The sequence below is a fragment of the Mus caroli genome, unplaced genomic scaffold (assembly GCF_978045245.1).
Source record: "Mus caroli unplaced genomic scaffold, Mus_caroli_1 scaffold_15, whole genome shotgun sequence".
NCBI classification, from domain to species: Eukaryota; Metazoa; Chordata; class Mammalia; order Rodentia; family Muridae; genus Mus; species Mus caroli.
This window is the reverse complement of record NW_028227270.1, coordinates 97,357,659-97,373,396: the sequence shown is the minus strand read 5'-3', so window position 1 is coordinate 97,373,396 and position 15,738 is coordinate 97,357,659. Positions and strand designations below refer to the sequence as shown.

The 15,738-nt window shown below is 42.9% G+C and overlaps 1 protein-coding gene across 1 annotated transcript; it reads left to right on the top strand.

Annotated features, from left to right (window-relative positions):
• Positions 1–5,369: 5,369 nt before the first annotated feature.
• Trim38 (tripartite motif containing 38) lies at positions 5,370–15,474 on the top strand. The gene is made up of 6 exons (XM_021181045.2): positions 5,370–5,786; positions 8,695–8,790; positions 11,025–11,255; positions 12,148–12,170; positions 12,271–12,383; positions 14,930–15,474. Exons 1-6 carry the CDS (start codon positions 5,370–5,372, stop codon positions 15,472–15,474), a joined length of 1,425 nt encoding a protein of 474 aa, XP_021036704.1.
• The last annotated feature ends 264 nt before the right edge of the window (positions 15,475–15,738 follow it).

The window sequence follows — 15,738 nt, the reverse complement described above, 5'->3', positions numbered from 1 at the left end:
CCTGGAGGCAGGAGCTGATACAGAAGCCATGAAGACTAGCTGCTTACTGGTTTGCTTTATCTGGCTTGTTCAGCCTGTTAAGCCCAGGGATGGCAACACCCACAATGGGCTGGGCCCTCCCCCATCAATCACTAAGAAAATGCCCTACAGCTGGATCTTATGGAGGCATTTTCTCAAGGTTCTCTTCTTTCAAATGACTCTGGCTTGTGTCAAACTGACACAGGAGTGTGTTTCTGGGGTTTATCTTTGGGAGCATATCTCTGAAGTCTCATCTGAAAACGTCTCCCTCCTTCTACGCTCTGTTACTCATACCCACTTGTTTCCTCATGAGTCAAGACACAGATATGAGGGTCATCTGTCACGAGACAGACTCCAATTTGCTTTTGTGTTACTAGTGTTTTGTGGGGTAGTGGTAGTTGGTTTGGGCACTCACAAACTTCCGTCTCTTCCATTGACATGAACTACACTTGAATATAGTCTCACAAATACACAACAAAAGCTATGGGTATCTGAAGGGGTCATCTTGGAATCCAGGACACAGGGGCTCCTTCTTTCTCACGGTGCCTCGGCATTGATATGGTCTCAGGATTTCACAGTGGTGAAGAGTCTACTATTTGAGGTGGGAAGGTAGAAACCTGTCTTAACATTTGCCTGTAGCCTGAGTTGAGACAGTGGTTGGGATGATCTCTGTGCACCCTCTGCAACCTGAGGACCCAGCACTGAGCACGAGTAACTATCACAATTATGGCCTTGGGGACTCGAGTCCAAGTAACTCATACTCCATCCGATGCCCTCCACCCCCTTTCCCAGCTCCTTAAGCAAGCAGGAAAGGTATTTGCATACTTGCCCTATCAACCTGCAGCTACAAATATAGTCAGGCCCCTTGTTTTTATATAAAGGAATGATTCATTTCCCTCCTTTTGATAATTCTGTTTTGCTATCTTACTCAGTGAAACCATCTTCGCTTGATTTTTTTGGAATAGAGAGGCTGAGTCTGACATCTTCATCTCCAGCCTTTCTCCATAGAGCACTGAGCACACTGGCATGTAGGGATCCTAGGGTAAGTGTCCTAACTACCTCAACAGCAGTGGCTGTTGATGTCAGTGATCCACTATGACAACCTCCCCTTTGCACCTCCAAAGCAGTTAAGAACGGACAAGCCACCTCGACATGCCAATGACACAACACAGCTTTAGAAACCTTTGGAGTCTCAAGAGGGTTGGAAGTAAAAGCAGATAGATCTCACATCAGAACATATCCTGCCCTTCTGCACTCTTCTGGCTGTGTCACAAGAGTTTTGAACTTTGTTTCTTGTGTTTGTCCTTTCGTCTTTTTTTTTTTTTTTTTTTTGATAAAAAGTTTCAAAAGAGCAGAGCGACTTCCTTGGCTATGGATTGGCCTCCTGTAGTGCTCTCACCCAGAGGACTCAGCAGAGAGTCCTAGGTTTCTGGAAGTGGCAAGTGCTCAGCAGATCACAAATGGATCCACGATTGTCGCCAGAGGTGTAGGTCCGTGCACACTAGAGGGAAGGCTGTTACATGTGTGACTAATATGTGGGGTGGTGCGTGAAATATATATAGGTACCCATGCTAGCTCCCGCTAAGTAGTAGTCACGCGGTTTCCCGCCATCAGGATCTCTGTGGTCTCCATTGTCCCCAAGTGGCGGCCGCCCAACTCTTGCTTCGGATCCTGTTCTCATTCCCAGTCCTCTGCCCCCTGTGGTTAGCCGTCACAAATCCTCATAACCTGGCAAAATCAAAACTCTAGCAGCTTGTAATTTATCATTCAGATTTAATAAGCAAATTCTCAACACACAAAGCGCCCAAAGAACTTAACACTCAATTGATATAAATACAAGCTGTACACCAAGATGGGGCAAATGCACCCTACTTATTATTTAATCATCTATCTAGGAAATCCCCAATAGTTATGGCTCCCAGGACTGTGTGGTTCTGGTTCCACTTCCTCTCCTACAAGTTTCCACCATCTTGTCTCCTCATCTCTAACTCTCCACCCACCTTCTTTTTCCACTGCCCACTCACAGGCTCTAGCCTTATCTTGTGCCTGCCCTCACCTGCTTGTAGACTGCAATCCACAGGGTGGGACCTCAGTGGAAAGTGTCTCCAGATAACAGAGGCCGCTCCCCTACAGCTCTGGAAAGAGTCAGGACTGGGGCAGCTCTCACATTGGCATCTGCTTTTGCTTCTCGAATGGCCCAAGCAATCCCAGATAATCCAGAATACAGGTGAGTGAAGCTTAGGTCAGGCCAGGCTGCTGGAGTCTTTGAAGTGGTCAGGGGAGCCCTTTTGCCAGGAATGTGATGCCCCTTGCGAGAAGCCCCAACTATATGGGGTCAGTATCCTCCCTTCAGAAGAAATTCTTGGTGGCTCTGTGTCTTGTTTTTAAGAGGAAGGCAAGCTTTTTGACAATTCAGTTGGACTTCTGTTTTAATTTCTCTCTCTCTCTCTCTCTCTCTCTCTCTCTCTTGTGTGTGTGTGTGTGTGTGTGTGTGTGTGTGTGTGTGTGTGTGTGTAAGTAACCACGATGGGTCTCAGAAGCAGCTGCCATCATTGCCATCATGGCTGCTCTTAGCCCTTTGGTTGTCAGTGTCCTCCTGGGGCAAATCAGAATTACAGTTCTCATTGAAGTCTGGCCTCCTTCCCACTTTCTCTATAGCCTAGGCTCTGACATGACACTCCCTGAGTTCACATTACCTGAACTTCTGGAAGCAGGTTTCGGTCTAGAGAAGAGACATGAATCCCCTGGCTCTTAAGGACTGTTACTCCCCTCTGCCCTATTTGAGCCTTCTTTCCAGTTCTCTTGGCACCAGAATAAACCAATCTTTGGCCAGGCATAGTGGTACAAACTTGTGTAATGCCAGAAGGCAAAGACAAACAGATTAGTTCATGTGCCAAATCAGATTGATAGGCATAGAGGTGTTTTGGTTTGGTTTGGGTTTTGTTTGTTTGTTTGTTTTGCCAGTCAGGGCTATGTAGGTAAGCCATGTCTCAAATAACGGACAAGCAATCCCACCAATGGATCAATTTTGTTTGTCTCAGTTATATTTGCCATCCTCCTATTTGTGTCTCTACTGATATTTTATTATCAAGATATCTTGTGATCTTTAGGGGTAGAGGTTTAAGAGAGATTTAAATCTGATAGTCTGACTGGAACCTTCCACCGACCACCTGAAAGTTCCAAACAGTCATAAAGTTTGCAATCTATTTTGTCAGATATTAAGACACCTGCTTCCTTCCTGGTCCCATTTGATTGGAGTACTCTAAGGCAAAGCCTATCTTTCAAACTATGATGTTTTCTTGTAGACAAAAGACAAATGAGATTTGTGTCTTCATCCATTCAGCCAGCCTATATCTTTTCTTTAGAGAATTGAAGACATTAATATTTAAAGTTATCAAAATGTATGCCTTGATTGCAGTCATTCTGCTGATTTTGGTGTTAGGTTCCTAGGGTTACTTTGGGTTTGAGTAATTCTAACTTTATACTTCTTTGTACAGTCTCATTCCTCTATTCAACTCCAAATACTACTTCCTATATTTTCTTTAGGTTTAATGTGTTGGCTAGATACATTTTAGGCTGTTTATATCATGGAAGGTATTTTCCCCCTTTCAACTATGGCAGGCAGGTATGCTGTGTATATTCATCTAGGTTGTCTGGCATGGTCTTTTAGGACTTGGAACACACTGCTCCATGCTTTGCTGGCTTTCAGAGTTTTGGAGTTGTTTTGTTTTTGTTTTTAATGTGTTCATTTTATACCTTATTTTTTAAATTTTGTTATTAGATATTTTCTTCATTTACATTTCAAATGCTATCCCCAAAGCCCCCTATACCCTCTCCCGACCCTGCTCCCCAGCCCACCCACTCCAAGCTTCCTGGCCCTGGCATTCCTCTGTACTTGGGCATATGATCTTCACAAGACCAAGGGCCTCTCCTCCCATTGATGGCCAACTAGGTTATCCTCTGCTACATATGCAACTAGAGACACAGCTCTGGGGGGTACTGGTTAGTTTATACTGTTTTTCCTCCTATAGAGTTGCAGACCCCTTTAGCTCTTGAGTAGTTTCTCTAGCTCCTTCAATAGGGACCCTATGTTCCATCCAATAGATGACTGTGAGCATCCACTTCTGCATTTGCCAGGCACTGGCATAGCCTCACAAGAGAGGGTCCTGTCAGCAAAATCTTTCTGGCATATGCAATAATGTCTGGGTTTGGTGGTTGTATATGGGATGGATCCCTGGGTGGGGCAGTCTCTGGATGGTCCTTCCTTCCATCTTAGCTCTGAACTTTGTCTCTGTAACTCCTTCCATGGGTATTTTGTTCCCCATTCTAAGAAGGAGTGAAGTATCCACACTTTGGTCTTCCTTCTTCTTGAGTTTCATGTGTTTTGCAAATTGTATCTTGGGTATTCTAAGTTTCTGGGCTAATATCCGCTTATCAGTGAGTGCATTTCATGCGTGTTCTTTTGTGATTGGATTACCTCACTGAGGATGATATCCTCCAGATCCATCCATTTGCCTAAGAACAGAGTTTTCACTGAGAAATTATGCCTCCTTTATTGTAGCTTTCAATACATCTTTTTTGTTTTAACTATTGAACACTGTGGGGATTTTCTCTTCTGATCTTGTCTTTTTGGTATTCTATGTGCTTCTTGCATCTATATGAGTATGTCTTTCCTTAGTTTGGGAAAGCTTTATTCTATGATCACACTGAAGACGCATCTGATTGATGCCATCTTCCATGGATTCTCCTCCCTCATTTATTCCTGTAATTAGAAGGGTTGGTCATTTCTTGGTGGCCTACATTTCCTGTATGCTCCTTTTCTGTGTTTTTATTTTATATGTTTATTCTTGATCCTTTGCCTCCTCTTCAAGTCATGGTATTCTATCTTCTACTTGATTCATAGGAATAGGAAAATTTTCATACTCTCTAGCTGAGTTCAACTTCTGAGAGGAAGCTATCTTACCTCTGCCATTCTTAGCACTTGGCCCAAGAGAACACTGGACAAAAATGGACTGTTCTATATCTGGGCTATCATGTAGTCACCAGCTGCATCTGGCAATTAGAAAAATGGAATGTGAGCAATAAAACTGAGAAAATATACTTAAAAATGATTAAATTTTTATTAGGTTGAATGTAAATGGCTACATGGGATAGTGGCAATTATGTAAATACAATAATATTTATGCACCTTCTCAATTCTAATCTGCTTCTCTTTTCTAGAGACTACACACCTCTAAACCCAGTAGCCGTCAGTTGATTGTATTTAAGTTTAGGTGAGGTGTATATCTACCGCTGTGGGAAACATTTCTCTACTTCTGATTGCCACATTTGGAAACTTCTCAGAAAAAGCCATGGGCGCAGACTTTAGCACGGTGAAGATAAGAAAGATCACTTCTTGCTCCATCTGCAAGGCCATGATGTATCACCCAGTGAGCATCAACTGTGGACACAGCTACTGCAAATCCTGCATACAGAGCTATTATTGCAATGTCAGCCCAAAAACAGGATGGGAGATGTTGGGCTGTCCTTTGTGTAGTAGTCCCTTTAGTTTAGAGAACCTCAGGCCCAACAAGGAGCTAGAAACCATAATTGATATGATCAAGGGAATGGAAGAGCAGGATCAAGACATGGTGTGTGAGGAACATGAAGAGAAGCTCAATCACTTTTGTGAAGATGACGGTCAGCTCCTCTGCTGGCGCTGTTATTGGAAAGGTCAGCACAAAGGTCATACCTTGGCTGGTGTGAAAGATGTGTACCAGAACTACAAGGTAAAAATTATGGTTGGGAGCCTCTACAAGTGTCCAATCTAATGAGCTCTATAAGTATGAGAATTGCTGTGTAATAAAGACCCATGTTCAGATTCCAGCACCCACATAAAATGCATGGCTACCCCTCATCTGAAACCTTAGTGTTGGAAGGAACAAAGACGGAAGGATCAATGGAACTTGATGGCCACCAGCTTAGCTCCAAGTTCAGTGTGAGACCCTGCCTCAAAAGAATAAGGCTGAGAAACAGAACAACAACAGACAACCAGTCTTCTTCTGGCCTCTGTGTATGCACAGGCATTGGCCCTCCCATACATGTGCATGCATACAACTATATCTCTCCTTCCTGCACACCTCTCTTTTTCATATGCACACACACACATATGCCACACCACACTGTTATCACCACCACCAACACCACCACCACCTACCAAGATTGTAGAAGGAGAGAGTCTACATGCAAAGCCGTAGGAACTTCCTCATCATTGCCAAGGCAAGCAGCACTGTAAAGGTAAGGGAGAAACATAGCTGAACCCAGACTCTTCTCATCACTTCCCATTCTTAATCCTAGACCAAGTAGTACCTACTGTGTTCATTTAGAAAGCTTATTTGGAAAGTAAAGGGCCAGAAGCACTGAGAAGATCTGGTTCTGTAAAATAAAAACATCAAGGGGAAGTTTCAAAGAGTGTGAGAGGGCAGATTCAAACAAGATTCCAGAAGAGTCAACGATCTGAAAGTAAATGCTCATGGTGAGTTGCGCAGTGGGAGATTTGCCATGATTCATAGGTTCTCCCCTGAGAGCACAGGGCCTTCTGTCTGACACAGTGAGAAAAATGGTCAGTCTTGCTATTTTTTGGATGGTTTTGTTTTGTTTTGTTTTGTTTTAAGGTGATATGATTTTTAAGACAGGATCTCTCTACATATCCCTGGCTGTCCTGATACTCGCTATGTAGTTCAGGCTAGCCTTGAACTCACAGAGAGCTGCCTGCCTCTGCCCCCAAGAGCGGTGTTCAGAGGCATGCACCACCACACTTGGCTGCCGTCTTGATTCTTGTCATTCTTCTGGCGTGCAGGAGAACTTACTAAGTGGGCTTCTCATGCTCTAGTCGGTGAAGCAGACATGGCCTCACATACAGGCCTCACGTCTTCCATAAGGATGAATCGGTGACAACTGCCACTCAGCACACTCGGTTCTCCTTCATCCTCCCTCCAACAGCTGCAATGCAGAAATTCCTATTCGAATGATTTAAAAAAAAAAAAAAAAAAAAAGGAGCAAGGTAGGATGACAGCTACCTGCCACTGAGTCAGACTGCTTGGGCGAAACATTAGCCCTGGTGCTCAGCAGATGGATAACTGTGCTAATTTGCTTCAAGTTTTCCCATCTTGTTATCCCTCTCGGTACATGCTCTCAGACATGAGAGCATCTGAGTCCTCAGAACATAAACTGGGAGCCGTGTTTGCTTTATGGATATTAGAGCATGTGAAGTTTAGAACAGCACGTGACACATAGCAATGGCAATATGTGGTTTTTCTAAATCAATCACAGGTTCTTTTGGAGGACCTCTTGGAAACTCATGCATACACACCTGTGCAGTTACAGAGATGCATACACACCTGTGCAGTTACAGAGGACAGAAGTCAATTTTTTTTAACCTTTTATCATTACAAGCAATTTCTGGTAGCCTTAAACTGTTCTAAGTGAAAATACAAGAAACCATGTTAAGAATTATTCTGGGGTGGGGGTGGGGGGGCTGGAGGAGTAGTTTGACAAGGACACAAATTCCTTTAAGTTGGTTTCTTGATGTCATCCTCAAGACCCCTCTTCTTTCCGAGCTCTAACAACTTCAATTAGTATCCTGGCCTTTTCTTTGTACCTTAGCATAATAAGTACTGTGCTGATTTGAATATGTGTGGCCCAGGGAATGGCACTATCAGGAAGTGTGGCCTTGATGGAGGAAGTGTGGCCTTGATGGAGGGAGTGTGTCTTTGTGGGTGTGGGCTTTAAGACTCTCAATCTAGCTGCCTGGAAGCCAATGTTCTGTGTGCCTTGGAAACAAGATGTAGAACTCTCAGTTCCTCCATCACCATGCCTGCCTGGATACTGTCGTTCTCCCACTTCGATGACAATGAACTGAACCTCTGAACCTGTAAACCAGCCCCAATTAAGGTTGCCCTTTATAAGAGTTGCCTTGGTCATGGTGTCACTTCACAGCAATAGAAACCCTGACTAAGACACATACAGAGTTCCAGATATGTCAAACATCTCAGTATTGGCTATGTTTGGTTCGGCACACTATTTATAAACTCTCCCTGCAAATGGCTGTAGCAGTCTATAACAACCTTCCCCAAGTGACATGGTTTGGCAAATGACACTGGAGTCTAGTTTTACTCTTGAGACTCCCAATTATGCCTCCTAAGGTGAGTTATTTGACCCCTTCCTAAGCCTCATTTTCTACAGCACAGCAAAGATATTAAGCCTCCTACCAACTGCCCAGGATTGCTAAGGCAATTAGTAACTCACCACATACAAAACCCTCAGCATGCACTCAGAGAGATGTATGAAGAGCTCAATAGCTATTCATTGTGATTTTACTACATTTTGGAGTGCTGAGACTCATATTAAGTGCCTAATGGAGAATCAAATTAAGGGTAAGGGATGTAGCTCAGTTGGTTGTGTGCTTGCTTAACTTGCCCTAAGTTCAATGTTTGCCAATACTGCACAAAACAGGGCACAGTAGTGTATGTCTGTTTCTTGTGACTCAGAAGATAAAAACAGGGATTTCAAGGTCATCTTTGGCTACTTAGTGAGTTCAAGGTCACCTTGGGCCATATCAGACCCTGTTTGATATGAAATGAAAATGAAAGCAAGGTTGATAAGAATTTATTTTACTCACTCAAATTTTTCCTTCAGGTAAAACTCCAGAACACCATGACAAAATTGCGTGAACTTCAAGAGAATCACGAAGTTGAGATACATTTCATAACAAACCAAAAAAATGCCTGGAAGGTAAGAGTCTGAGTTCATTGGTGTCGAGTGATTTTTCTGTAGTGAGTCTAGGCATAGAGGAAGACTGGGACAAATTCATGGATGGCTGTCTCCTGCCAATACATAGGAACCCTAAAGAAGAGAGCACTGCTTTCGTATCCTAGATGTTTACATCTGTGAAGCTTTGACACCAAGATCTGCCATCTGCCAATGGTAACTGGCTGGGATTTCTGATGTTTCATCAAAAGCCAAACTTGGCTTCTCAGGTTCTTTGGACTTGGACTCATCTTTATGGAGTCATCTTGCTGCCATTATCCTTGGGTGTCATGTCCATCCACCCTTTTGTCTCATGCTTATTTTACATACTAGGATGTATGAACACTTCCATCTTTGCTTTGAGGCACAGACTTTAAAAAAAATTGTCCATAAAATTAATTATGTATATATATGGGTTTGCGAAGTGAGTCCAGGTATCCAGGGATGCCAGAGAGGGCATCAGATCTGGAGCTCACCTGATAGGTCCTCCGTGAGAGCAGTTGTTACTCTTAACCATTGTGCCATCTTTTCCAGTCCTAAGACTTTCATCTTTAATACTGAATGCTATTTATTTATTCTGTGACACATTTTGCTTTACATATCGAATGCAGTAGTCTGGTACTCTTGTGTCATCGCTCTAGAGGTAGTGGAACATGGGAGAATGGAGCCTACAAATGAGGTGGACTTTATTTAGAGCATCAGACAGTTTATAATTCTGAGGGTTAACCCAGGTCTGATGAGCAGAGTTCACATGCATTCAAGCTGTATACAATCACAAGGACTATGTACCTGGAAACATTATCTGAATAACAACAGTAAGATAATGAAGATAATGGATAATCTGGCATAAACCACTCCTGTTTATACCTGGGAGGGGCATGAAAGTACAGTCCGAGAATCACTGTGTACTTTGCAGGGCTGAGCTCAGCAGACTTGTCCAGTTTTCTTGGAGTTTTCTCACAAGCACACAGAATTGTTATAACAGCTTCAGTCATGGGTCATGTTCCAACCCTCAGACACCAACATTCTGACCTTGTTGTGTTTGTCTGAATCCAGCTCTTAGCCTCACCAGGAGAGAAATCAACCTTGGAGAGAGTTTATCAAGCACGACTTTGCTCCTAGGCATGGTAAAAGAGGTTTATTGTAGATATGAGGAAAAACATAGCCAAAGACACCTGCAAGAGTCCAGCGTGACCATGACCCTGAGCCAGGCCATGTGAGAAGATGGGAAAGGGGAGAATCGGGAAAGTAAAGGGAAGACAAAAAATAACCAGGTAACCAAAATGTACAGAGGGTAGCCCAACCCCTGGGCTGGAGAAGTCTAGCATAGGGAATGGGTATAGCAGCCATACCCTGTAACTGGTAGGGACCAAGGGATCCTGGGAGATCCTTGCAGCCAAGTCTGCCTTGATATATTAAATAAGCACCTTAGCCATCCATCCTGGGTTTGAGACCAATTACGACACAGTCAGCTTCCACAGCTAGTGCCATTTCTTCCTTCTGCCTCCTTGGCATATGGATGTTTAACTTCAACTTCCAGAACACTTAAAAAAGAAATTGTTTCCTTTTATAACAGATAAAGTATTTGAACAATGCCCTCCTTCTATAATTCAAGTTTCCCAGGTTCCTATCCCACCGTTCTCCCATATCTTAGTTGAACCAGAAGAAAATTAATCGGTAGTTAAATTAAATAAGAGGCTAGGGACACTCTCTCCCCACACCTCTGAGTGCCAGGTAAGAACTTAAGGCACTCGTCCTGCTTGGGTGACTCATCGTGAGCTTACATCCGTGTAGCTGATCCTGCGTTGGGGGGTACGGGTGGGGGAGATATTATACATAGAGCATAAAACTTGTTTTTAGCCATTGGCAATCACAACTACAGGTGAGGACACTAAGGACATTGTTGCTGTTGTGTAACCATCACCATATTCACCTTCAGGACACTTTCCTACTTTTCAAACTGAAGCAGGAATTGTCCATTCCTTCTGTCTCCCAGGGCCTAGTAATCACTGGGATTTCTGTGTCTCTGAAATTTACCCCTGCTGGTGCTTTGTGTAAATACGCGTATCAGTTCCCAAGTTTTGAGCTTATTTCAATTAGCTGGATGTCATCAAGCTTCCTCCTTGTCTTTTGTTTATCTATTTGTTTGTAAATTCAAAGACAAGCGTGTTCCCATGCTTTGAGCATTTTGTTGTTGTTGTTGTTGTTGTTGACTCCAGGATGCCATAGAGGATCGTCGGCAAACAATCAAGTCTAACTTCAAGAATCTCCAGAGTTTTCTACAGGAAGAAGAGAAGTTTTATCTTTGGAGGTTGGAGAATGAGGAAAAAGAGATGCTGCTGCAGCTGGAGGGCAGTGAGGCTGATCTACAGCAGACATTTGAGAGAGCTCAATGCCAAATTCAGGAACTGGAGGCAAAATGTCAGGGCTCAGCCCAGAAATTGCTACAGGTGAGGCTGTGTGCTGAAGTAGGGAGAGAAGGCAGGTGATTCTGATAGCAGGAGGGGGCTGGTAATGAAGCATGGAGATTGGCAAGGCCTGTCTCCACTCAGAATGGCAGTAATATTGGTCTGGGGAATTTGGGATCATGTTCGAGTAGTATCAGGATGATCTCCACTAGTCTAAAGGATTCTTGAAGTTAATTAGAAGAAGTAAATTATTCTGGGTGAACATGGAATTAGAAAAAACGGGGTGATCCCTGCTATCATGCTCGCATTAGCTCATTCGCTGAGGTACCTGTCAGACTTATTCTTCAAATATGCTTTCAAGTGACAGATGATGACAGCATAAAGATGTAAGAGAATAGTAACTACTCAGTGGTTTGTTTATAGGATCCCCATTCCAGGACTAACTTACAGCTGCATGTCTGATGTATCCATCCCATCAGGATAAGTAACTGGAGCTCTGACTTCTTCCTCCTCGGCTAGTGCTGCTGGTTACAGCTTAAGGTTGAGAACGTGGCTTCTATGCTGCACTTCTCTGTGGTACCTGCTTAGCTAAGGAGCGATGTGCAGATTTACCACTAGGGATTTGTGTTACAAGTTATCTCTAACAAGGATTCTCTGTAGAGGAAGTTTAACCACTGGAAGCAGATCTTGGTTTTTATCTTAAGCAGCCCACATTGTAAGGTTCACAGATCCACAGGCTTCAATCGTGAACGACAGGCTCCCCCTTTATGGTGAACCAAGGAGTAAAACATTCCTCAGTGTCCATTACATGGAAGGGTACTTGATTCTTATTTCTTCTGAGAGGAGTGTATTCAGAGAGTGGCTAGACATGGAAAACTCCATGAATGACTGATATAAACACAATCGCCTTTTGGTTTTTGTTTTTTCCCCATAGGACGTGAAAAACACTTTGAGCAGGTAAGTCCTGCATCTACACCCAAAAGAAGGACTCAGGGTCTGCATATAGAGCTGACTGGAGCATGACATTGAGAAAAGCCCCACCTTCTTATTCTCCTAGGTGTGAGGCCATGAAGCTAAATCCACTGAAGGCTAATCCCCTGAAGGTTCACACTAAATGCAATGTGTCTGAGCTGTACTTCGATGTGAAGACGATATTAAGACGTCACCAAGGTAGGGATGTGAATGCAGGAATCCCTACCTGCTACAGCTGGAAGAACCTTAAGCGGGAACCAGGCTCATTTCCAGCTGCAACACTTATTCACGCATTACGTTTTTACAGTTGTCTGTCGGCATCAGTACAAATGCTTAGGCTGTGGTTATGGATTATGCCAGTTTAGTAAGGCGGTGGATGTGTGTCCTTCCCCAAGATTCATGATGTCATTGGCATTGAGTAGTTGGCTAGATTTCCAGTACCAGGATAGTTTCCCTGGTGTTGAGTAGGTCTTAAGTCCAATTAGAAAACTGTTGGTTACCCCCAAAGGTATGTGTGCCACTACTACACACATATGGTTATCACATCTTATTGGTTGGTGTTTTGGTTCACTGGTTTCATAGCTGGGTAGGTCTAGTTCTTAGAGAGAAGGAAGTCAGGTCAGTTCCAGACCAGGTGACTCTGAGCCCTGTGTCTGAAGTAATGGTGCCTTCAGCAATAGGGACTTATCTTCCATATCTAGGGATAACAGAGGACAATAGCAATGAGCTGTGAGTTTTAGAAATCTCTTGGGCAACCCTGAACAGCTCAAAGAGGGCTTCTCATGTCTGGTATTTGTGGTTTTGCTAGATCATCTATGGCTCTTGGAGGACACATTCTCAGTCCCAGTGAAGAAAGTTCACTTAAACTCTGTGTGTATACATATAAACAGAATTACTTGTACAACAGAGGTTTTTAAAAAAATATATAAAGATAGTTGCTATTATAATTCCTTATGACTCATTCAGAATTTCTTACTGTTATTTTACTACCCTTCTTCTGTATTTATATCCCCCATCGCTCCCCAAAGAGCCCCCTTTCCCATTTCTCCAACCAGATCACTTACACACTATTACTTCTCTCTCTATTGCTCCTTAACACCCCCATCCCAGGAATGGTCCATTTTTACTTTTCCTGGTTTCTGCAGTTACTCCAGGACATATACTCATATCTGAAGATCTAGTTGTTCATTTATTTTTTCACACTTTTGCTTTCTAGTATTTAGCATGCTTGGCATATTATGTACATAGTTCTCTTTACAGACCCTTCCAAGTCCTGCTTCCATTATTGGTCATATCTCTGCAGGAAATATCAGTCTCTCAGTTTTTCCATGTGAGGAAAAAAAAAAAAAAAAAAAAAAAGGTCCACTCTGAATGTGGGCAGCATGGACTGGAGATTAGAAACAAGGAACAGAGAAAAAGGAGAAAAGCATGCCCAGTACAGGCCTCCCTTCCTCTGCTCATGGTCAGTGCAAGAGACCAAACTATTCCAGTAGACATGCCTTTCCACCAGGATGGACTGCATTCCTTTGAACTTTGAAGCAAGACAAAACTCCCCCACCTCCCTTTAAGTTGCTTTTTGTCAGGTATTTGGTCACAGTAAGGAACTGTGTTTACTGTGCAGTTATAGTAAGTAACTGATATTCAGTGTTTATTGTGAACAGTTCTGATTCATAGAGCAATGTTAGAAAGTCAAGTGTATTAGTTACTTTGTCTATTGCTTAAATAAACACCATGACTAGGGCAAACTTATGAAAGAAGTCATTCGACTCAGGGCTTATGGTTTCCAGGTTAGACTTCATGATGGCAAGCAATGGCATGGTGGCAGGAAGAGCAAAGAGCTTACATCTTCTTGATCTGCAAGCAGGAGGTAGAGAGGGAGACTGAGAATAGCTTAAGTCCTTTGAAATTTCAAAACCTGTCCCAAGTGGCATAACTCCTCCAACAAGGCCACTCCCCCTAATCCTTCCCAAAGAGTCTCACCAACTGGGGGCAAACCATTCAAATATCTGAGTATATGGGGGCCATTCTCTCTCAATGTACCACAGTAGTTGAGCAGCATGTAGTATACTGGAAATAATTTTAGGGACATGTTAGATATAAGACAAAAATTAAGTGCTGCTGATCCCAGTGACTAAGCTTCATGCTCTGTCTGTTACTCAGTGCTTTGTACATCCTATAGCTTCTGGCCGATGATTACTAAATTCAAAACCCTCTAGTCAATAACAGTTTGGAGAAATTGTTTTGTTTCTCTTTTCCATTAGTGATGGTTTTTGTTTGTGCTTTCTGTTTATTTGTGGAGATTTTTTTTGAGATAGTGTTTGGGTAAAATGTAATTATAAACAAAGAGGGGAAGGGCTCCTTTATGCTCCATGATCAATGTCAGCAGTCATAAAAGTTCTGAATCAGAATGATTTGGGGCAGAACAGGAACCAGAGTAATTCTAAATAGTTCTAATCCTTGGCATGTCTGAATGAACCATGATGCCAGCGATAGAGATAAGGGAATTGATGGTATTATTGCCACTGTTTGTTAGACATATATGCACCATATCTCAGACAAACATTAACTCATTCAACTCTCCTCATGGCTTACAATAGGCATGGCGATCTTTCTTTTTATAGGTACTTTATATATGGTTTGCACAGACTTACATGTTTAAGTCACGCCCATATTTGATCAGAGTTTTGTCTTTGTAAAGTATTACATTTGTAACTCTTAAAAGACTGGTTATGGTTGTTTTACAGTCAGCGTGATCCTGGACCCCAGCACAGCCCATCTTGACCTAGCTCTGTCTAAAGGTGGGAGATTAGTGACTTACAAACGATGCCCCAGGGATCTTCAGGCAAGATCTTCAGCCAAGAGGTTTTATGGTTTACCCTGTGTCCTGGGCTGTGAGGGCTTTACTTCAGGGAGATATTACTTTGAAGTCTCTGTTGAGAATGCAACCAGTTGGGATGTGGGAGTCTGTTTAGAGAATGTGCAGAGGGGCTTGAACATGAAGAAGGAGCCTGAGTCTGGATTCTGGACCATCAAGATGTCTGAAGAGGATGGCCTTGAAGCTCTTACTTCTGCCCCTATTCCTCCCCTTCATCTGAGTGAAAAGCCCCAGATCGTGGGAGTTTTCCTAGACTATGAGGCTGGAGGGGTATCGTTTTACAGTGTAACTACTGGCTCTCACATCTTCACCTTCCCTAAGGCTTCCTTCCAAGATACTCTGAGGCCCTTTTTCCAGGTTTATCAATATTCTCCTTTGTTCCTGCCTGCCATAGATAATCAAGGAAGGAAGTAAGTCCCTATGCCTTAAGTAGCCCCATAGAAAATCCCTAAATATCACAAGGTAGAAACTTTATCTTCACTGCTATCCCAATGCTTTTAATGGACTTTCAATAAATGTGCATTGAATTAATAGCCCTTTCAAATGTGTTGAATATTGAATGACTCACAACATATTGCACGGTCCCTGTGTTCAGACAAAGAATTTGAAGGTATTTATTGTTTTCTGTTTATAGTGGGCACAGCTGTGAGGGATGTTTTTCTAAATTAAATCATTAAA